Here is a 23,990-nt window from a genome sequence, read left to right as displayed (position 1 = left end):
GCATCTAGAAACATTTTGCATTATTTTAGGTGACTGAAGTAAAGAATATGAATATTACTAACACTTTGTAGTAGAAATCATGATGTGACTAAACAACCTTGAGTCATCAGGGGAGACCTACAGAAGGGAATGATCTATCTCAAAAAATCAAAAATTCAGATATTGAGACATTTGATGGGAGCACATGAGCCCATGGGTTCAGTATATGGGACATGTAGAATGAAGAATGTATCATGTTCTGGCTTGAATAGAATGAACTAAATAATATTTTCTATTTGAGAACAGTGTGTACAAGTTTAGGAGATGAATCTATAAAGTTTTGAAATTTTAGTTCAAGTAAAATATCATTTTAAAAATGGAAAATTTGCTAATATTTGCACTTTTTCTTACTATTTTTAAGTAAAACATTTGGAATAGCATAAATTGGATTATATGAAATAAAACCTAAAGTTATTGGATCCAACACTCCTTTTAAACTGCTAAAATTCTGCATATGATAAATTGAAAAGCAGTATATGCACCTGTTCTAAACATAAATATATGAGGAGCATAAAATTAATTGGGGGAGGCAGCATGAGTTTTTTTGTATTTAACAGGAATTATCTATATAGAATTGTTTCTGTTTATCTTTTAAAATAAAAACATGGACTCAATACTTGCCATAGTTAAAACCTCAAAATTGAAAGGTGGTTGTTTTATAGGTAAGGAAAGTAAATAAATGAAGATTAGTGGGGCTTCCTGGTCCATGTACTCAAAGGCAAAACTTGTTGTTTACAAATAATAGCTTCTGCTGATACTTGGCACTAAGACTTGCTTCCACATGAGATCCCGAAGTATATAAGATATGAACATAAGAAATATACGCATATGACAGGATTTGCATAGTGTTGGCATTGAACCTTCTCCATCAGGCAATATATTAAAATGAAAACCCTATGAAATATCAATTATACTTATAAGGCTTCCCTTTTTCAAGATAATTTGATGATATTACACAGGGTTTTCCATTCATAAGATTGCTGTAAACTGCAAACTTTGGGAAATGTTGAATGAGATTATTACCGTGCATGAGTAAAGGTCAGCATACAAAATCCTTTTTATGACGGGGTTCTCTTTCTCCTCAGGATTGAGCAACAGGCAGGCATGTGTTTATCCTTACGAAGCAGTAAGACACAGTAGAAGGTGTTGTGCTGTCCTTGTAAAAATGCAAGGTTTCTAAGGAGTGCAGGACAAGGTCTTTCAGAGAATGACAGCTGAAAATCAACCAAAGTGTTCAAGATGTCAGCTTCCTAAAGAGAATGGCTTCCACTCACAATTAACACTTCAAATATTTGGAAATTTCGGAATCATATTTGATAGAAATCCAAAGACATGAGAAGTCATCAAATTCTCAGACTGTATTTGTTAATTATTATTAGTTATTTAGTTTATTTATTTATTTATTTATTGAATTTTCACAATGGAAGAAGTTTATTCCCTAGCACAGTTTTACAGTGTCAGATGATACAAGGAAGGACATCGGGCAGAGATATTGTCACTGTTGAGAACCTCAAATGAATAGTTCTCAGCAGAACTTTGTTTCTGTGTAGCAGGGACTTTCCTGATGCTGTTACTGTCAAGCCTACTCCTGTGGGAGAAGGTGGCTTCTGTGCCCGTGAATATCAGTGACACTGGCCATAGTGAAGTGTCCCTCAAAGACCTATTCAAAAATGCCACTCTACTGGCTGAGAACATCAGTGACCTTGCTAGAGACCTGCGCCGAGAATTTGTAAGTACCTCACTAACCCCAACTTTTTCCCAAAAGGAACCTCCCAGATGATGAGTTCACTGCACTATAGTTTAATAGGAAACATAATACAAGCTGTTCCTAATATAGCTTTCAAATTTACAAGAAAGTCTATGGTACTTAAAGTGCAACAAGGAGAATGTTGCAGTTCCATGAAATCTCAAAGACTTGTAAAAACTTTCAATAGTTTTAATTAAAATAAATAGTTTTATTTAAAACTGGAGTTGTAGTTCAGGGATTAAAAACACTGGCAGCTCTTCCAGAGGACCCAGGTTTAATTCCTAACATTCACATGGAGGCTCACAACTCTCTGTAAGGCCAGTAGGTCCTGAGACACTCTCACACTGATACATACAGGCAGAACATCATTGCAAGAAAGAAAGGAAGGAAAGAAGAAAGGAAGGAAGGAAGGAAAGAAGGAAGGAAAGATTATTTGCCTTTATGTAACTTTTCTAAAAACACACATAAGAATAACTTTTCTTAGATTTGCAGTCATGACCTAAAAACCTAGAAGATGTAACTGCTGAAGAACTTGGACTTCCTTACATTATTTGCAGCAGGCCAGCTCCAAAGCATCTTAAGTTATCACACATTAAACATTATAGAGGAAAAAGTGTATTATTGGGGGTTGAATAGAATGACTAGAACTAATCTAAACTCAGATGTCAAGAAAGAAAATAGATATATTCTGTTCACGGAAACCCCTCCATCTAGAAACCTTTTTATTAAAGGTTTCCAGTGCATGAGTTTATTTAAGGAAGGACTGAGTTAGAGGTGAAAAGGGATTGAATATCATCTGTGTAAAGGTCAATCAAGAAGGAGACAATTGAGAAGGTTTCAATAACAGGGGTACCCAGAACACGCGTCCCTACATTTGCAATAAAATGTATTCGTGGTGTTTACTCACACATTTTCTTTCATTGCTCCATCCTGTTTTAGTTCTTCAACAACTATTCTTCAAGAATATTCAATCAAATTGTAAGTATCTTTATTGACTTCTCTCTTCTCCACAATGCATCCATGCTAATGATTGCACTGCAACTTTCATAAGAAAGCAGCAAGAACCAATTCAAATAAAACACCTGCACAGGTGAAGAAGGAAACTTCAGCCACTGTAAGCAGGATGAAAACGAAACAGCTTCTGGGAATATGTTTTGCAACGGATAAAATGATTGTTCAAGTTATTCTCAAATTTATGTTTTATTTTTTAATGTTTATACTTATGGGAAAATTGTAAAGATTTTAGAAAGAAAATAATTTTGATTATGTATTCAGTAGTATGTAACCTTAATTAGTATCTTATTTTGAACTTCATCATTGCTTAGTATTTCCTAAAATGGTTAACTTTTATGTTTAATTTTGTTACAATTGAAACAATTTCATTCATGATTTATGATAGACTTTTAATGGTATAGGTGTATATATTCACTGAAAACAGAAAGAAAGTGGGTAATTTATTTAATGCCTAGTTTTAAAAATGAATTTGAACTAACACTAAACAAGAAATTAATTAATAATGATACATATTTACTATGACATGCTCAAAGCACACTAAAAAGTGCTATTTAAATGTTCCACATTTTTACCTTTACCATATTTAGGGGTTATCTTTACATTATATAGTAAATTTTAGGATTAGTGACAGAACAATAAAATGCTAAATAGGAAAAAGGTGGGATATTAGAAACTTAGATGAAAAGTCAAATGAAGTTATTGACTTAAATGAAATATTAAGTAAAAGAGTTACTCTCCTAATTGTAGATTGCATGCAATGCTAAAAATTTGTAAAAATTTGTAAAAATTATACATCTATTAAATATATTACTATTTTGGTTGCTAGTTCATTTTTTTCAATTTTTAAATATCAGTTAACTCAAATTTCCTCTTGAACATTTTCAGATGTTAAGTTTGCAGTGGAACATGGAAATGGGTAAAGTCTTAAAACACTGCCACATTCTTCCCATCGAATCTCCAAGCACAGTAGAGGAACTCAGGAAGAACGTGGTACGTCCTCAGCATTTCATCTAAACAGCTAAATTGCTGCCCTGACTTTGTCATGGTGTGCCTTCCTATAAGCACTGCCAGGGGTGTGGTAATCTGAAGGGCAGCAATGCCAAGTGAAATAAAACCCACAGTATATACTTGACAAATTACAAAGGAAATCAGATATTACATAATAGTGTATTAGATTGTTATAAACCGACCATTTAAAAGATCTTAATTTTAATCAATCAATTAATTATGTTTTTAAAAAGAAAATAATATTTTCATTTTACATACCAATCCCAGTTTCTACTCCCTCCCCTCCTCCCCTTCCCTCAATCCTAACTCCCCACCTTACCCCCATCTACTCCTCAGAGAGGGTAAGGCACATTGCTTTGGGGAAGGTCCAAGGCCCTCCCTACTACATCTAGACTGAGCAAGGTATCTGTCCAAAGAGAATAAGTTCCAAAATGCTAGTACAAGCAGTAGGGGTAAATCTTGGTGCCACTACCATTGGCCCTACAGTCTGCCCCAGCCATACAACTGTCACCTACATTCAGAGGGCCTAGTTTGTACCTATGCTGTTCCCTCCCCTGTCCAACTAGAGTTTGTGAGCTCCCATTAGCTCAAGTAAACTGTTTCAGTAGGTGTACCCATCATGGTCTTGACCTCTTTGTTCATATTCTCACTCCTCCCACTCTTCAACTGGACTTTGGGAGCTCAGTCCAGTGCTCTGATTCAGGCCTTTGCCTGTGTTTCCATCAGTTGTTGAACAAAAGTTCTATGGTGATATTTAAGATAGTCATAAGAAGACCAGTTCAGGCACCCTCTCTTCTATTGTTTAGGGTCTTAGCTGGGGTCACCCAAAACCAAAAATAGATCTTATTTTAATAATGTGTTGCCACTTGGAATTGACTTATTATTCTGTAAGAAACTTTGAACAAAACTGAGCACCTATGTTTTTAAAAACACATTCGTGTATATGGTTAAGATATGCAAAGCCAATAGTCTTTATTATAAATTAATAATGTCTCCACATTGATATGCCTGTCATTATTGACCACCAAGCTAATTCTTCTATCCTAAATATCCTGGTTCTACATTTGTTTCTTATATTTGAATGCCAAACTCCTTGACTTTATAATTTCTTCTTTGTCTTAACCAAAAGTACCTGGACAAGGGAGTCTTATAAATACTGTCTACTGCCCCCCAACAGGAAATCATTTCCTCAGTTGTGATGAGAAGTTTAACAGTTCTGATTACGTTTTGTTATGACCTCTCCTTTCTTACCCATGACCACAACTTACCCTCCAGATTATTAACTTAAGCATCACTTATAATTAGTAAAGTAAAAGGAGAGTAAGATGGAGACATGATGCTTCTGAAGATTTACTCTATTGTAGAAATGTCACAAAGTAGTTTATTGACATTGCTTCAATTAATCCTCCCAAATTGCAGCTTGGATAAGGAAATGAATGCTTTGAAATGTTTTGTGGAACTTGTATCATCTGCCAGCCCAGTCATAATGGAATTTTGAACTTTATCAAATTCAAATCCTCTCTCTTATTCAACTTCTCCCAGCTACCTGCACTGCCATAACATTTCCCCTGCTCCTTCCTTTCATATTCTTCCCACATTTCTGCCAGTGTGCATTGAACACTGTTCTGCTCTTCACTCTCCTTATCCCTATATTAGTTAAAAGACTTTAACATAGTTCAAATACAATCCCGACTTAGACTGAAGTGTTAAAATTGAACTGTTGTGTCTATGCATGCAACAAGCCCCACTGTTCTTCAGTATACTTGTTAGAGACAAGGGGAGGGAGTGTTGTAGACCAAAGAACCATAGTTATTAATTATCGATTGTCTACAAGGTACATTTCTATTAATATCCTAAAGTTCATAATGAGTATTTTGCAAATATCCTCTCTAACTGATGTCATGAATATGATTTAAATGATTTGCTGTTGAAACTGTTAATATCTATCTCCCTGATTCTAGTCCAGTGAGCACCTCCTCAGTTCAAGAAAGCCTTGGGGGGGGGTCTGTCTCATGGATGAACAAAACAATCAAATATATAATGCCTTACCAGGAAGGCAGAGGGTAGAATTTCAGACAGAAAACAGAACATGTTAAATGATATAGTTTATAGAAACTATTACTTTTATAAGCGGTTTCATTTTTTTTAAACTACAGGTGAATATTTTGACTTTTACATTGCTACATCATTTTCCTCTCAAGAAAATCACACTTATACATAAGAATAGCCGATGATAAGTTAGTTCCTGCTCCCTAATTAACAGTCATGTGTAACTACTCCTATATTTCACTTATCTTAATTATTGTTCAATTACTGTTACATAGTTTGAAGACCTTTTGAATACGACACTACTTATACTGCGTGACTGGAAAGATCCTCTGAAATATCTAGTGAAACAACTCAATGCTATGCCAGGAGTCCCCGATGTTATCCTATCAATGGCCAAAGACATTGAGGACCAACACAAAATTTTTCTAGAACACATCATGAAGATAGTACCTAAGGTGAGTAATCTTCTTGCCCTCTGATTTTCTGATTTATGGATAATATGATATCTGCAGTGAGTGATAAACTTTGAAACACTTAACACTGCAAGAACAAAGGCATCTAACCTTGTTTTTAGATTCTTCATTACAAGGTAGACAAAAATACAGCAAGTCCTGGGCTGATAGGAATACCTTCAAGTACCGCATTAGATATTCTTAACATAATCACATGTTTAGATTTGGCCAAAATGCTTTTTAAGTGAAACAACTATCACAGTTTTTCCATTGTTCCATCAGTCTTATTACAATTAACTTTAAATTTAACTTTAAACAAAAAGATGTATATAAGTCTTACTTCTAGATGATAAAATAACGTATAGTGCCCTATTATTTAAAAAGTAGAAACATGGAAATGCATGCCTGTAACTGAAATTTCACATTTATAGTATTTGCTTAAGTATGATTCAGCCTTTAGAAGGGGAAAGGTCAAATGGACACAAATAGTGATAATAAGTAACTGTCCTTTCTGATCAATAGGTTAATCCTGCAATCCAAGAAAATGAAGCCTCCCCAGTCTGGTTAGATGTGAGAGCTTTGCAGACAACTGATGAAAGAACTCAATTTTTTGCTCTTTATATGTTTTCGCTCTGCCTGAAGGTTGACCTACAAATAGTTGAATATTTTGTCCATCTTCTGAAATGTCTGCATGTGGATGGTGACATCTGCTTCTTTCCAACACGCGCTACACCTTTATGAAGCTTCTTTTAATTTTTGGCCTTTGAACGTATGCTTAAGTGTAGTGGGTCTATTAATAAAAGGCACAAGATAAGTCACAGCATAGAAAAAAATTGGTGCTATCTTTCATTCATTTAGTAATCAATTTATCAATAGCAATGAGATCTCCCTATCTAAATCCAAGGTCTTCAACTGGCAAAGGGAAAAATGCAAAGCTTAGTTTAGAAGCACACTAAGTTAGTGTGGATAGAGTTATTGGGATCAATGAATGAGATCATAATTAAAAGTACATTCATTCTATTACAGAATCAGAAATATGCCTCTAAACCAACTTTCATAGGAAAATGCCTGAAAACAAAATTACCACGAAGCTTCACTACAACTAAGTGCTAAGGACGTTTTGAATTTAAGTGGCTACAGTACAGATATGGAATGGCTATTTCCTCATCCTACTGTTTTAAACATGTTTCCCTGAATTTTGCCTCCTTAGCAACATCTTAGATATATTTCACCTATTATCTTCCCTTTGTGTCTTTGGAATCTCATTTAGTGTAGTTTCAATTTTATTATTCAAATTAGTTGATATACTGCTCCCATTCTCCTGTGGATCAAATCACACAGAGGGGAAGGTTGAGATCATCCATTTCTACAAAAGTTGTAGACTTCCTACTTCTCTCTGTCTGTTCCTTTGCCTTTGTCAGGATGAGGTAAAGAAGTAGGAAAGGGGAAGTTCACTCATTGTCAACTTGTGTGGTCAAATCAGACAGACCACTGACAAGGACTTTTTAAAAATGTTTTCCTTCTATTGAAAATAGAACTTTTTTCCTCAAATAGTATATCCTGATCACATATTATTCACCTCCTTATATTCCTCACTGCTCCTTCCCCACTCCCAGTTTCTTCCCACCTCCTTCCCATCTGGATCCAGACCCTTTCTATCTCTTATGCGAAAACAAAATTAAAAAACAAAGTACTAAGGGAGGATGATTAATATAATCTCTTAATATAATAACATAAAACAAAACTAACACACAAGCAAAAGCTTTCATCATATTGGATGAAGCAAACAGCAGGAAATGAGCCTAGCACAGGTCATACAAAACAGAGGCCTATGTATTTTCACACTCTAGAATGGAATAAACACCCTAACTCTAAGGCAACACACACACACACACACACACACACACACACACACAAAGGACCTAGTACAGACCCATAGAAGCCTCGGGTCTCATGCATGTTGCTTCAATCTCTGAGGGTTCATGTATGCTTTGGTCATGTCCATTTATAGAACCTTGTTTTCTTGGTGTCCTCTGTGCCATCTGGCTCTTACGATCTGTCTGCTTCCTCTTCTACAGGCTCCCTGAGCCCTGAGGGAAAGGATTTTATGGAGACATCCATTTATGGCTAAGTGTTTTAAAGTCTCCTTCTTTGCTCAATGTCTGGCCATATGTCTCTGTATTTGTTCTCATTTGCCAAAGGAGGAAGCAGAGCCCTGATCTATGAGTATAGATTGCTAGGATTTTTTACATTTTGCTTGTTTGGTTGGTTGGGTTGGCTTGGTTTCTCTTTTTAGAACATTAGTATTGGTCTTTCTCTAGATCACTAAGTCTCAAGTTCTTGATCCCCTAAGTAATGTCAGATTCCATCTTGTGGAGTGAGTCTTCAGTCAAACCACTATGGTGACTCCCACAAGATTTGTGCCACCATTGCTGCAGCATAGCCTTCAGGCAGGGCACCATTATGGATCATGGGGTTTTTGACCAGCTTGGAGTTTCTGTTTCTCATTTGCTGGCATTCAGAGTACCTGCCTGTACCAAAGCTACTAAAACATAGGGGCAAATGTTCTCAGTAAGTAACAGCTCAACTTTTACATGTCCAATGAGTTGTATAGGTATTGTTTTCCGCAATGTGACCTTACTGTTTGCTTGTGGTGAGCAACCTATAGTCTTGGCAGCCATCTGACTTGTCTGGGTGTTCACATGGAATTTCTTGGTCAACAAATCAATTTGATATAACCCAGTCCCAGGATTGGAATCTGACAAGGTCTTTTCCCCTTTCTCTCATGAAACATAATAGTGTTTTCTCCAGATATTTAGTGAATGGCATACTTACTCAGAGAGATTACCAAACTAGATTTTTAATTCACTCCAGAGCTTTACCGTGAGACTCCCGTAGATCTTCTCATCATGAATACATGCTACTGAAGAAAAGTGGCTCAGAGTATGCTTTTTAGTGAACTGAAACAGGAATCCCACACATTAGAATCCCATCATCAATGGGTGGCAACAACATACAGTCACTGCTGACCCCTTCTTGGGGTCCTGACAATTTTCTTCTTTTTCTGTTCATATAGAAAATATAAGAAAATCACAGAAGTTTCTGGAAATGAGATGTCATCCCTTCTTAAAGTTCAGGATTAAATTAATCTAGGAAGACTATCCTAAAAGTAACTCACCCAGACATATTCTAAAATCCTGTCAACACAAATATGACCTCAATACAAAAGTAAGAAACTAAATAAGAGTTCATCTTGTCAGCTACCTTTAAGCAACCAAGGGTACAGCCTCACCTGATTGTCACATCTCTGTAAAGTATATTGCCATGCTGTATTTCCAGCAAGTGCCAGCGATTTACAAATGCATATATACACAATTAAATATTGCTCAGTCAGTATCTTGATAGAGATAAAAGACAAAGACTTTAATGGACAGAAGAAAATTGGGCAGTAGGGAAGAAAGCAAATAAAGGAAAAAACAAGAACAGAAAATACGTAAAAAAAACGCATTATGAAGAATAACATACTGTTACAAACTTGAACTCACAAGAATTTCAACATATCTTGCACTTTAGACCCTCCTAACAAATATTATCTTCTCTTTTTTCTCATGCCTTTTGTCTTCTCTTGTTTTCCTGAAAGTTTCATTAGCTTTAGAAGTAAAGTTTCATAATCTACTTGATTCCTTGGCCTTAAAGAAAAACAAAGTGAGGCCACTCTCCAGGTCAGAATTCATGAAAAATTTATTCTACACAATAAAAGTTCCTGCTGCTTTTATTCAGTTGTTCAGCCAAACAAATGGCTTTCATCATAGTCAAGGGTGCTGTTACCTGAAACTTTCCTGTGCCTCTGTCGAGGATAATTCCTATTGTGTAGAAAGTCATTATCCAAACTAAACTCTCAACCCATCTCACCTCTTGAGTTCACACAATTTTATAAGACGTGAATTTCACAGTGTTATGTAAGTTCATAACAAGATTGAATTTTACACGCCTGTGTGTTGGCAAAAGGCCTCTGTTCAATAGTGACAAGTAACTAAAATCTAAACTTTTAGATAAGATTCACTATAACTATTGTTGACAAACCTAATTATACGAAGAGTAGCTAGAAAATATATTTCAGAAAAAGATAGGAGCCATTCTTGCTTTCAGGAGAGTTAGCATACAATCTATGGATTTCCATTTAAGACGACAAGGGTTACCAGCAGAGGTATTAAAACAGAAACAAACCAGTGCTAGAAAGTGTTTGATCTGATAAAGTGAGAAATTAAGTATCCTAAGCACATTCCAAAAGAAAAGGTAAAAATACCTGTCGTTATATGTTGGTTGGCCTTTTTGCTTTGCAGCCTTTATTATTTCTTGTGACCAACTTTGTTGACTCCCCATGGGAGGCCTAACCCTCTCTGAGGAGTGGATGGAGAAGAAAGATACAGGGAGCAGAGCAGAGAAGGGGAACTGGGATTAGTATGTAATATAAAAAGAGATTGTTTTAAATAAAAAAAAAATTAAAAAAAAACTGCTGTTGTCTTCAGCTGTCCCCCTGGGGGTTAAGTGACTCAAGCCTTCATCTGGAGTATATTAAATACTAAAGCTTGTATGTGGAAACCTCAGTGTATGAAGATGAAATAATCAACAAAATATGAAAAACTACCTTTCTATCAGTAGTTTAACTGAACTCATGGGGGATATATAAACATTTAAATTATTGTACTAATGACAAGGTAAAGGATACTGCTTAAAAAAAAGCTACAAAATCAATCAGAAAATAACAAGTGAAACCAAAGTATTGCCAAAGTTTCAGGAATGTGATGGTGTGAGGTGAAGTTCTGAAGGTGTTATAGGGTACTGGTTCATCACAATGGGCAAACAATTCATCCACTCTCATTCTATAATATACCTTCATTTCCAGTGAGAAAACTGAGTTTTATTATTATATGTCATTAGTAAGCAACTAATATTTATTTTTAAGAAGATATTGTTTTATCTATAGGTGCTACTACAGGGTGATAATGTGCTTTGCGTTATAATGAATGGCATATCAATTTTGAGTTTGAGCTCAACCTACAGGCAACATATTTTACTGTAAGAAAGCAACACTCCTAGAACTCAAAAACACAAATGTTTATCTGGCGAAGAGTTACAAGAATGTGTAGGTAGCAGAAAATGAAAAACTAAGATGTCTGAAAACCAGCTGAAATACGATGCTGACACTAATAGAAATTTAGCAAAGGCTTGTCAATGAGGGATGAATCAAAGGACATAGAAGCCATAGAGGCATCAGCAGGCTGTGGCTGTATTGAGGAAGATACTGAAAAGATAAAAAGGATGAAGAGACTCCATGAGTGTAATCATGATTGGAAACTAGGAGAGAGGATGAAGATAATTTTCTGATTGGTTTTACCTGAACTTAATTTGTGTGTATGTCATTCACTTTGCACCAAAAATCGCTAAAACCGTTCCAGCTTAGGTAAATCATGCATATTAGAGTCCAATGTAGTATATGCTGCGCCACAGGAAAAGAGTTCCTGCTGCTCACCAATGATGCATTAGAAGCCACTTTTATTTTCAGTGAGTTTGAACTAGATGAAGGAATCTGATACCCTTCTGACTTCATTCAATTTTCAAAGAGTTTGTGATTCCTTATGATACAGGATAACTCAAAGCTCATGTTTAAAGCCTTGATATCCAGGCTTTGGAACTATACTCAGGTGCTAAAAATTTAAAAGATGTTAGAAGCAAGTTAAGTCATTGCTGTATGCATCAAAAAAGGAATCCCCCCCCCCGTCTATCCCCTCTGTCCCTTTAACTCATCGAGTCTAGTTTTTGTTAACTGACCACACAGGCATGATGCCTGTCCTAGGGTGTGGTTGATATACTAGGTGTCACACTATTGAACCCATCTGACCTTCTCTCTTCTGGTAGCAATTAGGTACCAATAGTTCCTCAGCAAGAGTTGGACTTGGTGCCTATTTCCCATCTCCTTGCTAGGATTTTCCCTGGCTTGAATTCTTGTGGATCTTTTGCACATTCTCAGTGTCTGTGCTTCCGCATTCCTTGCTGTTTCTGGAAAATACTTCTGCTTTGAAGTCATTCACCGCCCCTGGGTTGGTCCTTCTCCCATGATGATCCCTGAATCTTAAGGGAAGGCTGATGAAATAAAGATATCCCATTTAAGGTCAAACACTCGGAAGTCTCTTCTTTTCTGAACAGTGACAAGTTGTAAGTCATCACCCATCTTTCCATTATCAACAGATCACCTGCTGACAAATTTGAATCTCATTATCACAACAGAAACACAGAAACGTAAACGGAAGGACAACATGATTGCCCCTCAAGCTCTCAAATCCTCAAATACTGAACTCAAAGATTACAATAGAGAAAGTTTGTTCATGCCGAATATAAGTGATGAGAATATAAATCAAGGTTGTAACTTGCTAAAGTATATAAGACGGGGTTAATAAGGAAAAAGTTAAAAAGAGTTATAGAGAGAAGATTTTTGGGAAGTTTGGTGTGGCATCAAAAGAGCATGTCTTGTGCAAGTTTGAAAGACATTTGGAAGAGACACGTGTTTCTTAAATACTATAATGTGTAGAGGACGGTTCTCTAAAATATTATTGTTAATTGAACAGTGCTTCATGGCAATCTTAAAATTTATCAGACATGGGGAGAAAGAGAGCACAGGTAGTCTGGCGGTGGTGGAGCACGCCTTTAATCCCAGCACTCAGGAGGCAGAGGCAGGCTGATCTCTGGGAGTTCAAGGCCAGCCTGGTCTACAAGAGCTAGTTCCGGGACAGGCACCAAAGCTACAGAGAAACCCTGTCTCAAAAAACCAAAAAAAAAAAAAAAAAAAAAAAAAAAAGAAAAAGAGAGAGAGCGAGAGCACAGGTATAGAGATAGTAGCATGAAAGTAAAATGCATTAGCTTAAGTGGTAATGGGTAATTATGTCTAAAAAATATTATACTGTGTACATTTTATGCTGACAGTCATTAAGCTTGTGGTCATTGACCTACTGGGATACATGGTGCATGCCAGGTAGGATATCACCTAAGGACATGGAAGAAAGTGGAACTTCTGTGTTCGTGGGAAATAGGATCCTTTGGTTCTTGGCCCTTTTAGAAGAAAATTGTGGATTTTAAGTAGTGGCTGATCATATGCCAGTCATACACAGGTATTATGACAATGTCCTCTGTGTAGGTGAAAAGGTGTACATTCCTCTATTAACTCTTCACCAGTACAGTGCGAACTTTCTACACTAAGGCTTCTCACCTGATCTGTCAATGGTTCTCAAGATGATGAATCCTAATGGCCCCTGGGTAAAAAGATTTGTACAAATTCTATTATGTTATTTATTTATTTTACAGCTCCACTATGGTTTCCACTCTCTCCTCTCCTCCAAAACCCTCCCCTCTAATTTCTCTCTGTTCCCTACCCCCATCTACCTCTCCTCTATTTCAATTCAGAAAAGGGCAGGCTTCCTAGACATATTAACAAAACAGAGTGTATCAATTTGCAATAAGACTAAGCACCTTACTTGGCATTAAGGCTAGGTAAAGCAACCCAGTATGAGGAGTAGGGCCCCCACACCAGGAAAAGAGTCAAAGACCGCACTTGTTTAATGCACAATTAATAAAGCTCAAAGACAAAAATTGGGGTTAACCTGAAGGCTAGAAAAGCAAAACAATCAGTCACTGGCTCTTACCTCTATCTCAATTCAAAATGCCCATCCTGCCTCCAGGAATTGCAGAATGAGACTGAGACTGAGCGCTGTCTCCTCCCATTTTATAATCCTCTCTAGTGCTGGGATTAAAGACGTGCACCAGTAACACCTGGTTTTTATGACAAGCTAGTGTGGCTACTGAGATTAAAGGTGTGTGTCACTGCTACTTGGTCTGTAAGGTTGGCCAGTGTGACCGTTTTACTTTTCTGATCCTCAGGCACATTTTGTTTATTAAAATAGAAATAAAATGCCACTACACCTGTTCCCACAATTATGAGTTCTACCAGAAGACTAAACTGCGCAACTGCCACATACATGCCAAATGTCTGGATTCATCTCATGCAGACATCCTGGTTGTCATTTCAGTCTCTGTGAGCTCCTGTGAGGTGATTATTTGATTCTGTGGATTCTCTTGTGATGTCCTTGACACCTCTGCCTCCTACCAATCCAGCCATATAACCTATGACCTACGGTCTGTCCTGTCTATGGGATATGTTGAGGTAAAAGTGACTCAGAGATTGTGGGAGTAGCCAACCAGTGACTGGTCTATCCTTAGACACATGCCGTGAGTGTGATCCCTCCCCTTACAACTGCCTGCAGTGCTAGGACCCAATGGCTACATGCCTCAGAGACCTAGAATTGAACCAAACATAACTGGGGACAGATAAATGTCAATGTAGTGATGCCTAACGATACTCTGCTATACTCATAAATTGGAGAGTGGCTCAATTGTCATCAGAGACTTCACCCAACAGCTGATAGAAACAGATGCAGAGACCCATAACCAAGCATTAGGCAGAGCTTAAAACATCCTGCTAGAGAGAGGGAGAAAGGACTGTATAAATTAATTTTTTATTACTGTAATGAAACACCCAACAAAAGAAACTTTGGTGAGCAAAGGTTTATTGAGGCTTGATTATCAAGGGATACATCTTATCATGGCATGAATGGTGAGATGACTAGTCACATTGCTTGTCTGAGACACAGTCAATGAACGTGATGGGGCTTTCTACATTTTTGATGAGTCACTACCCTTTAGGGACTCAGATGGTAGGAATGTAAGCTGTTGCAACTGCCTCGGAAATTGGTGCAGAAGTTCCTTAACCATCATAGTATGGGTAAAATTACTTCATCTTGTCTAAAAGTATCTTGCTCTGCTATAATCACTTTGGTTCTTGATTTAGCATCAACAATGATATTTAACATGACTAAAAGGTAAACATTCCTGCAAATTGTATTTCTCCAACAACTTGTATTTTGGGATGTACCACGGTTCCAAAATGTGTGGTGCTGTTCCCTCTATTGTCTTCCACATTTACCGATTTTATAGATGGTTGCAGTTGTCTACATCAGTGAAACAATAGATGGAGGCATGATTGAACCCACAATGTTTGCAAAATGAGTATTATCATTTAATGCTAACCATAACCACACTAAACAAATGTGAACTGATGTTGGCATTCAGTATATAAGGTTTTTTAGAAAGTTACTAATTTAGTACTAAAAAATGAAAAGTTCTATGGTTATATCAGTGTTTTCTCCAGGTACAAAAGTTGAGGATGGTGACTGGGAGTCACTTCTGTATTTAGGCCTCTGCAAGACAGTGTTATTCTCAATGAGGCATCTGGTTTCTTTATTTGGAGTCCTTCTTTATTAGCAAAGGAATGGGTTATTTGAGAAGAATTCACATGCTCAACTTAGTCAGTAGGTAACAAGTCCTTTCTTCCATGTTATACCCGCTGTCTTTTCAGAACACTTTCTAATCCTCATGGCCTTCACACTGTTCTGTAGTCTATGTCTTTTCAGTGGTAGAATTGTCTACAGAAAGTTTCAAAGACTGAGTGAAAATGTCTACCCTGTATTCTCTCTTTTTTATAATCTAATAAATTCAGCTTATATTTCAAATTTGAAAACAAGGCTCTCCAATTCTGGTATACATTATGACGTCAGCATAAAAGAATGCACAACACTTTCACTAAAATGTGATGATTGATATTTGGGGCAAATATCACCCAATATTGTAAATGGAACATTATTTTTATCCTCTTTTGATAAGTGTTCCAAAAGTATTTGGAGTTTTCATTGGTTAGATATTCACCAAAGCACCATATTTTTTATTCAGTCAATAGCAGATCATAACTTGTACCTCTTCCTGCAATCATTGAATCATTAGTCAGATATTATAATGACTTGGTGGCTTCTTATTAGTTGTTCAGTAGAGAAGCCCAATTGACCATGACTGTAATAAAGAATATTGACAATGCATTTGATAATACCACATTAAATCTAAGAAATTTGTAATGTTATGTCCCTTGCTATGTTTGCACATTAGAAGAAATCTTACCAGGACCAATGTGGACAATTGTGTAGTGTTGTCTGAGTTTCATAATTCCAGATGTCACTAAGAGACTTATTCAGTTCAAATGAAGGCAATTACAAAATAAGCCAGATGTATATGTTCAATCAATAGTCATTCAGCATCTGGTTTAAGTGCAGCTAAATATGCTGTATTAAATTTCGGACCAGCCCCAAGAGGAGAATCTGTATTTATTTCTGAAGTCTGGATAATGCTAGACCAGGGATATTCTGAATCCATCAGGAGAGCCTTTGATATTTTGTTAAGTTAATGTGAGTTACTCACTTAACAGACCCCCTTAAGCTCCTGCATTTGCACTTTATATTACTCTTGTTACGTGCCCAGTGTGGAGAAACAAACAAACAAGCCACAGACATTGGCTGAAATGTAAAAAGTTAAATTTCTCAATATGGATAACTCTTACAGTGGCCTGTGTTCTAATGTTCAGAAAAACACTGAAAAACCTATGTCCTCTCATCTAAGATCCAGTGAACATTTACAAGAGGTGATGGGAATAGATAAGGAACTGGAGAAGAGAACGCTGGTCCAGGAATCACTGTTTTCTGATAGCTAGAGGTTGACTTTAGACTTCAGGGAACAAAGAAAGCTCTGGTGTTTTGCAGCTTAACTAACCCTCTAGACATGGCCCTCATATTCTCTAAATGATGCTCAAATGACTGCGGTAGTCATCATGGCAATGAGATGCTTATCCATAAGGAGGAAGTATCGTGGAATCCTCATCTAGATTCCAAAGTTTGCTTCCTTTTGTACCCAAGCAGTGTGTGGCCTTAGGGATGCTGTGCTCCACTATATAGGAGGTAGGACTTCAGTGAAACAGCTGTCCCGGAACAGCAGACAAGCTGTGCTGAAACTTTACAGGGATGCTGCTGCCTTCCACCAAGCCATGCTTCTGTAAGTAATCTTTCTTTTAACCTCCTCTAAGTGAGATCAAGTAGTGTATTCTTTTACAACACTTGTTTGGACATTTTATATTTTGGTGTCATCTTTGTGCAGTCTAAGTGAATGGACATTTGTTCCTGCTTAGCCAATATGAAAAAGACAGAACTAAGAAACACTTTCTAATCATTGCTCAAAAAATAAATGCAGCATATATCATTGGATTAGGGAGGGTTCCTAAAAAATAATCTTTTTTACCTATAGACATGGAGAAATGTCTAGAGGTGTTTTGCATTTTCTTTCTTTTTCTTTTTCTTTTTTTGTTTTTTAGAGACAGGGTTTCTATGTAGCTTTAAAGCCTGTCCTGGAACTAGCTCTTATAGACCAGGCTGGCCTCGAACTCAAAGAGACCCGCCTGCCTCTGCCTCCTGAGTGCTGGGAGTAAAGATTAATTGAGCTTAGGTAGAAAAGAAAAATATTTCCAGCAAGTAATCATAGGAACAAGAGTTGTTTATACACAAAACTCAAATGTGCAAGAGAGGTTCAGATAATGGGATGATAAATCTTCTAAAGTTAAAATTGCTTACATTTATTCACTTACTGGAATGAGATTGTCAGAAGCATGGGCTAAATTTCTAACAACTTCAGAAGGAAGAAAGTAACATCTTCTCGTTTTTAAGTTTTTATGAGCTGTTTTACTGGAATGCTCTTAATCACAGTGCCAACTATGGGGACAAAATAGGTAAAGTTAGCATATGTGTAACTATACATCTTTGACAATGTAATTCAAGTAAAATACTCTTGCAAAATACGGAGTTATACTATTATTTGCTTCTATTTTGATAATATTTCAAAGTAAAATGAATCACTAGCAAGCACATATACACTGAGACAGGGTCTCACTACGAAACTATGACTAGTCTAAAACTGGCTATGTAAACCAGGTTGACTTCTAAGTCAATGAGATCCATCTACCTTTGTCTTTTAAATACTGAAGTAAAAACTGTGCTTTGCCATCTTAGCTCTTAAATTGTATTTTATGAAATGAAAAGCCAAAATCATTTATTGTTTTATACTAATCTTAGACTTTAAATTCTTCAAATGATAAATGGAAGGAATTTATAGCTATATCTATTTAAAAGATAAATATCTATCATATATAATAATTTGGGGAAAGCACATAGATCATTGTAAATTTGTTTTCTACAATAGGAATTATCTAAAAACAATATGTACTTTGAATGTGAAATATTGATGGTTATTTTGTATGCTATATAGTTATTTTTATCAATTATTTTGAGTATTTGAGTCTAGATGTTTTCCTTGAATAAAACTTACCAGTTCCCTAATTTTCTGTTGCACATTTTCATTGGATTATCTAAGGTTCTGCGGATCAGAAGTGTTTTCAGACTGATGCCACTAAAGGTAACTAGATATTTCATTTTGAAACATAACATTCTGTGTCATTTTGTTGGGCATGTAAATTATTGACACATTAGGATTCTGTGTTTATCCATCAGTAAAAGTTAAATTGGATAAATTGATGTTGAAACCATTTTGATCATTGCAGGAATGCTAAGTTAAAGGATGTTGATTTACAAATCAAGAGAAATAGATACAGTCAATGTTACTAGGTCTACTTTGATCAAGTGATCAAGTGGAAAATCATTAAGCCTTTTAAGTATTCTCTTCATCAATACAATTTGATGATATTGCATAGGGTCAGTCTATCTGCAGAGTTATTGTTAAACCTGTAAAAACTTATGACAAACTGCTAATGCATGAAAGCATTTTGATAAGTTTAAAAGCAGACTGTAAGTCCTTTAAATGATAGGATTCTCTTCAAACTCAATATTGGACAATTGACAATAATACACTTATTCTTGTTAGGTACAATAATGAAGCAAAGCCAGCAATGTTGACCTTGTCCTGATGTGAATACTGCCTACTAAATCCAACACAATCTTTGAGAGATTAACCAATGAAAATTATGACAAAATTCCCAAGACATAAAATTATCTACAAAAATGACTCCAAAATATTCACCCACAGTTAACTTAGAGTATAAATGTTTGAAAATTTCTGATATCAGTACAAAATGTGGGAAATCTATAGAAATGTGCAACTTATTTATTTAATTACACAGTGGAAGATACTGATTTACTCTCACAGCTGGTCAGCACCAGACCATACAGTGGCAGGAACTGTGGACAGATAAAATTACTCTTGATAAAGAGGGAGAAGTACCATTGTTAACCTCAGATAAATTGATCTCCATCTCCCATTTCTATAAAGCAGGAACACTCCTCTTGATACTGGTATTAAATTTGCTTCTGTGGGAGAATGTTGCCTCTTTGCCTGTGAATGTCCGTGGAACTGGAAATGATCAAGTCTACCTCCAGGACCTGTTCAATCATGCCATCAGGCTGTCTTATAACATCAGTGAACTCAATAGGGAAATGCGCAAGATGTTTGTAAGTACCACACTTACTTATGGCTTCTTCCCAAAAGGAGCCTTCTTGTCAATAATTATACTGTAACGCATTTAAAATAACTGTAAACCAAATTTGTAATTTAATAACTAACACAGATTTAAAAATAGCTACTAAGAAGTGGAATATGATGGTTAGGATAGTTTCATGAAAACTCAAGGTTTTACAAAACATTAAATGATTTTTGAAATTGTTTCTACTTAACGATTAATCGTTAAGAATATCAGCTTGAACCAATAAAGAACAAGAGATTAAATAATGCAGTTGTATTATGATGGTGTTTGGCTCAAATTATTCAGAAAGATTACTGGTAAAACACAGTTGTCACATGAAACCCTAAAAGATGCAGCTGGGAAACTGCTCTGGTTTACTCGTCTATTTTCACACAGTCTCCACCAACATCTTCCCTTTGGCAATGTGCATAGCCAATAGAGGATCAGTGCATTGCATTGAGCCCAGTGGAACTAAGAGATTGAATCTATATCATGTGATTCAAGAATAGAAAAGAAATATTAGCTTTCCAGAAACTCCTCAATGCCAGGAGTCACAGTTTAAAGATTTCAGTGGATGAGTCATTCAGCCGGAGTGATGGGATAGAAGTGAAATAGGTTTAATCATATCTGCATATTAAGTTACCTGTTCCAAATCAGTTATTGTTGGGGATGTGGTGATAGACATGACTTCAGTAAAACAATGGCCACTTAATAAAAGTGTCTCTGAAGCTATAATAAATTTGCATTCATGGTGCTTTTTACTTATAAGTTATTTCCTTTCCCTGATTCTATCTCAGTTCTTCAGTGACTTCTCTTCAAAAAAATTCCTTAAATTTGTAAGTACCTCATTTATTTCTATCCCCCTCCCTGTAAAACATTCATGTTCATGGCTTCATTACAATTTATGTAAGAAAATGTCATTAACCAAATATATTCCTGCAGGTAAAAGATGCCACTACCATTATAAAGCAAACAGACATTTTTTTTTCACAGAATGGGAAATCTTCAGGAAATCCCACTTGAGAAGAATGCTATGATTTCTCATTTTTCTCTAAATACATGTATTATAAAGTTTTATTTGTATTTGTACCTGACATACCAAGCTGGAAGAATTGTGGCAGAGGTAGAAACATCATTTTTTGGTCTCATTTAAACGGAGTTGCAATTGTGTTGTAGTTATTTGTGTGTAGGAAACAGAAGTACACTGAACTAAAACTATGTCATAGAGATGCTAGTTTTTTTTTTTCTTCAGAAACCCGCAATGCTACCAATGAATCCTTATTTAAAGATTTCCAGTGCTAGAGTTCATTGGGTAGGAGTACTAACTGGCAACTGAAAATAGGCTCTCTCCCCACTGACTACTGTTATCTGAGTTCAAATAGTGTATTATTTTACAACACTTGTTTGGACATCTTATATTCTGGTGTCATCTTTGTGTAGTCTAAGTGAATGGACATTTGTTCCTGCTTAGCCAATATGAAAAAGACAAAACTAAGAAACACTTTCTAATCATTGCTCAAAAAATAAATGCAGCGTATGTCTTTGGATTTGAGGTCAGTCAGTGGGAAGGAGAAAACAGGATCAGGCTTGAGTACAACAGTAGACTTTTGTCATTTCTAAGGCCTTTTATTATTATAAAAAATTTGGAATTAGTGGCAGAATAAGAGAAAAGTAAATAGGAACGGATAACAGATTAGAAAGTTAGATGAAAACTAAATTAGATTGCTTACCTTAAAAAGGGAAAAAGTGGTTCAGATTCCCTCTCTTCATGGTAGATTTTATGCAGTGTTTATTTGTAAAAATTACACATATAGTTAATAATATAATAATATTCTGGTCACAAGTTCACTTACTCAGTTTCCAAATTCTAACAAACTTCATTTCTTTTTTATTATTTGCAGATGTTAGAGTTGAACAAGGATGAGGAGAATATGCCTAAGATGCTTGACAGCTGCCACACTCCTCCCATCAACACCCCAAAGACAATACAGGAATCCAGGAAGTTAGCAGTGAGTTGTCATTTAAACAGCTAAACAGTGCACTAGCTTTGTCATGCTGTAGCTTTCTTAACTACTACAACAGGTATGGTAATCACAGGAGTACGAGCAAGGAGTAAGACTGAGCAGTGGAATAAAATCATGATACCCAGTTGATAAATTATAGGAAAATCAATTGTTAAATAATATTGTGGCAGATCTCCATAAACTGACCTTTTAGAGGATTCTATTTCACTGATGTTTTGTCAGTGTAAATTGACTTATTTTTCTATAGGAAATTTTGAGTGAAGTAGGCCATCCCTATATACACAGATATTCAATGAATACCTAAGATAAACAAAAACAGGTGTCTTCATTGTGTATCGTTGGCACATTTTTCATTCCTGACTACCATGGTAAGTCTTTATCTCAAGACTGTCCTGATTCTACAGCTTCTTCTTATGCATGTGTTCAGTTTTCCATGAATTTGTACCTTCTTCTCTTTCTTAATTGAAGGCACCTGAACAAGGGGTTCAGTAAATTAAATGTAATTAATCTTCCTCAGAAGGAACTCAAGCCCCCAGTTGTGATAAGCAACTCCGTATAGTACAGAGTTGTTATGACAGATGAGTTGGAATTTCCTAATATAACTTAACTTCTAATGAATTGACTTGAATATCATGTGAAAATAGTAAATGAAAGTATAGGAAGAAGAGGTGAATGAAGAAAAATGTTTGTAGAGACCTAGTCCATGACTAGACAGTCCCCAAAGTCCTTTATTGATATTGTTTCAGTTACCCTCTTAAAAGATGACTGAGATGAGGAACTGGAGTTTGAAGACATTCAAAGCATTTAAAACACATGTATGTTGTCACTGTGGAGTGTAGGCTGTAATGTAGCTCAAGTCTTTGCTCCAAATCACATAACACAATGCTTCCAACTGCTGATTTTACATTACCATTTGAGCTGTTCATTTGTTCCCCATCTTTTATGTCTTTCTGTTGGATTAGCAGTTGAATTCCTTTCTACTGTTCATAGAAGCACCCCTAAAAGTATTCAAGAAACCTAGCAAGCTTTTTAAATTATGAAATGAGTTTCTTGTATAAACTTGGCAGTGACTATACACTGGAGCATCAAAATTCCATTAACATTTGTATTAATGCTGTTATTAAAGAAAGAGCATTGGCGTGCTTTTTTTTTTAATCTGCATTTACTATCTAAAGTATCAATTATCTAAAGAGAAGGGAAAGAGAAGACTGAGAGAAGCACATTTATTAATATCAGGTTTCCTTATAATATTTTTACCTTTATCCTAAAAGAGTAGTAAAATAAGTGTGATTTCAAACAATATACCTTACTTGTTTTATAAATCTAGTTGAATGATATGTTATTGACAGTGATGGCATGTATCTTTTCTAAATCAAGTCATTTGGGAATGTACTTCATTTTTACAAAGCCTTAGATTCTCATGACAAACAAAACAACCTAACTTATAAGAACTTAGAGGGGATTCAGATTGTAGTATTCAGATGGAAAACAAAACATAATCAATATGAAACTCATTTTAAAAGTAGTTATTTATATAGCATAACATTTCATTTTATTAAGATGTAGTTATAAATTTCTAAAGTTCAGAACTCTACCCCATTTTCATATATAAAAATTTCCATTAGATTTGCAAATATGTATTTTAGTTCAGGCTTCCCAATTACAAATCAAATGTAACCAATCTTTCTGTATTTCATTTCTTTTAATGGAATTCGTCAATTATGGACACATAGCTTGAAGACTTTCTGATGATAATTCTGAATCTAATAGGAACATGGAAGGACCCTCTACACTACCAAGTGACCAAACTCACTGGTATGCCAAGAGTCAATGAAACCATCCTGTCCACAGCAAAAAATATTGAGGCCCAGAGCAAAGAACTTCTAGAACTCACCAAATGGATACTCAACATGGTAAACAGTCTTCTTAAAAGTCCACTTTTCTCCTTCATGAAGCAGACTACTTTTGAATTACACATCTTGAAATGTCCCACTTTGGAAGAACAAAATTTAGTCAACTTATCTTGTGTGTAGCCTAGTCACTTAAGGGATTGTCTTGGTTGGGTTTCTAAAACTGCGGTTAAGAAAAACATAACCAAAAGAAACTTGGGAAGGAAAGATTTTTTTTCCACTTATGCTTCTACATCACTGTCCATTATCTATGGAAGCTAGGGCAGGAACTCAAGGCATAAAGCTAGAAGCAGA

At 35.9% G+C, this 23,990-nt stretch overlaps 1 protein-coding gene across 1 annotated transcript; it reads left to right on the top strand.

Annotated features, from left to right (window-relative positions):
* The first annotated feature begins 1,603 nt into the window (after positions 1–1,603).
* Positions 1,604–22,278, top strand: LOC130885524 (prolactin-7D1-like). The gene is made up of 5 exons (XM_057787062.1): positions 1,604–1,768; positions 3,686–3,790; positions 6,133–6,312; positions 21,664–21,771; positions 22,255–22,278. Exons 1-5 carry the CDS (start codon positions 1,604–1,606, stop codon positions 22,276–22,278), a joined length of 582 nt encoding a protein of 193 aa, XP_057643045.1.
* Positions 22,279–23,990: the final 1,712 nt, after the last annotated feature.

This window comes from Chionomys nivalis, chromosome 13 (assembly GCF_950005125.1).
Source record: "Chionomys nivalis chromosome 13, mChiNiv1.1, whole genome shotgun sequence".
Taxonomy (NCBI): domain Eukaryota; kingdom Metazoa; phylum Chordata; class Mammalia; order Rodentia; family Cricetidae; genus Chionomys; species Chionomys nivalis.
This window is presented reverse-complemented; position numbering and strand designations above follow the sequence as displayed.

What these genes read in the sequence shown, in the direction of transcription:
- LOC130885524 (XM_057787062.1), top strand. Translation starts at nt 1,604, where the DNA reads ATGCTGTTACTGTCAAGCCTACTCCTGTGGGAGAAGGTGGCTTCTGTG. An exon ending in GAGACCTGCGCCGAGAATTT is followed by an intron (nt 1,769 to 3,685) that starts GTAAGTACCTCA and finishes GAACATTTTCAG; the next exon opens with ATGTTAAGTTTGCAGTGGAA. An exon ending in TCATGAAGATAGTACCTAAG is followed by an intron (nt 6,313 to 21,663) that starts GTGAGTAATCTT and finishes TATTATTTGCAG; the next exon opens with ATGTTAGAGTTGAACAAGGA.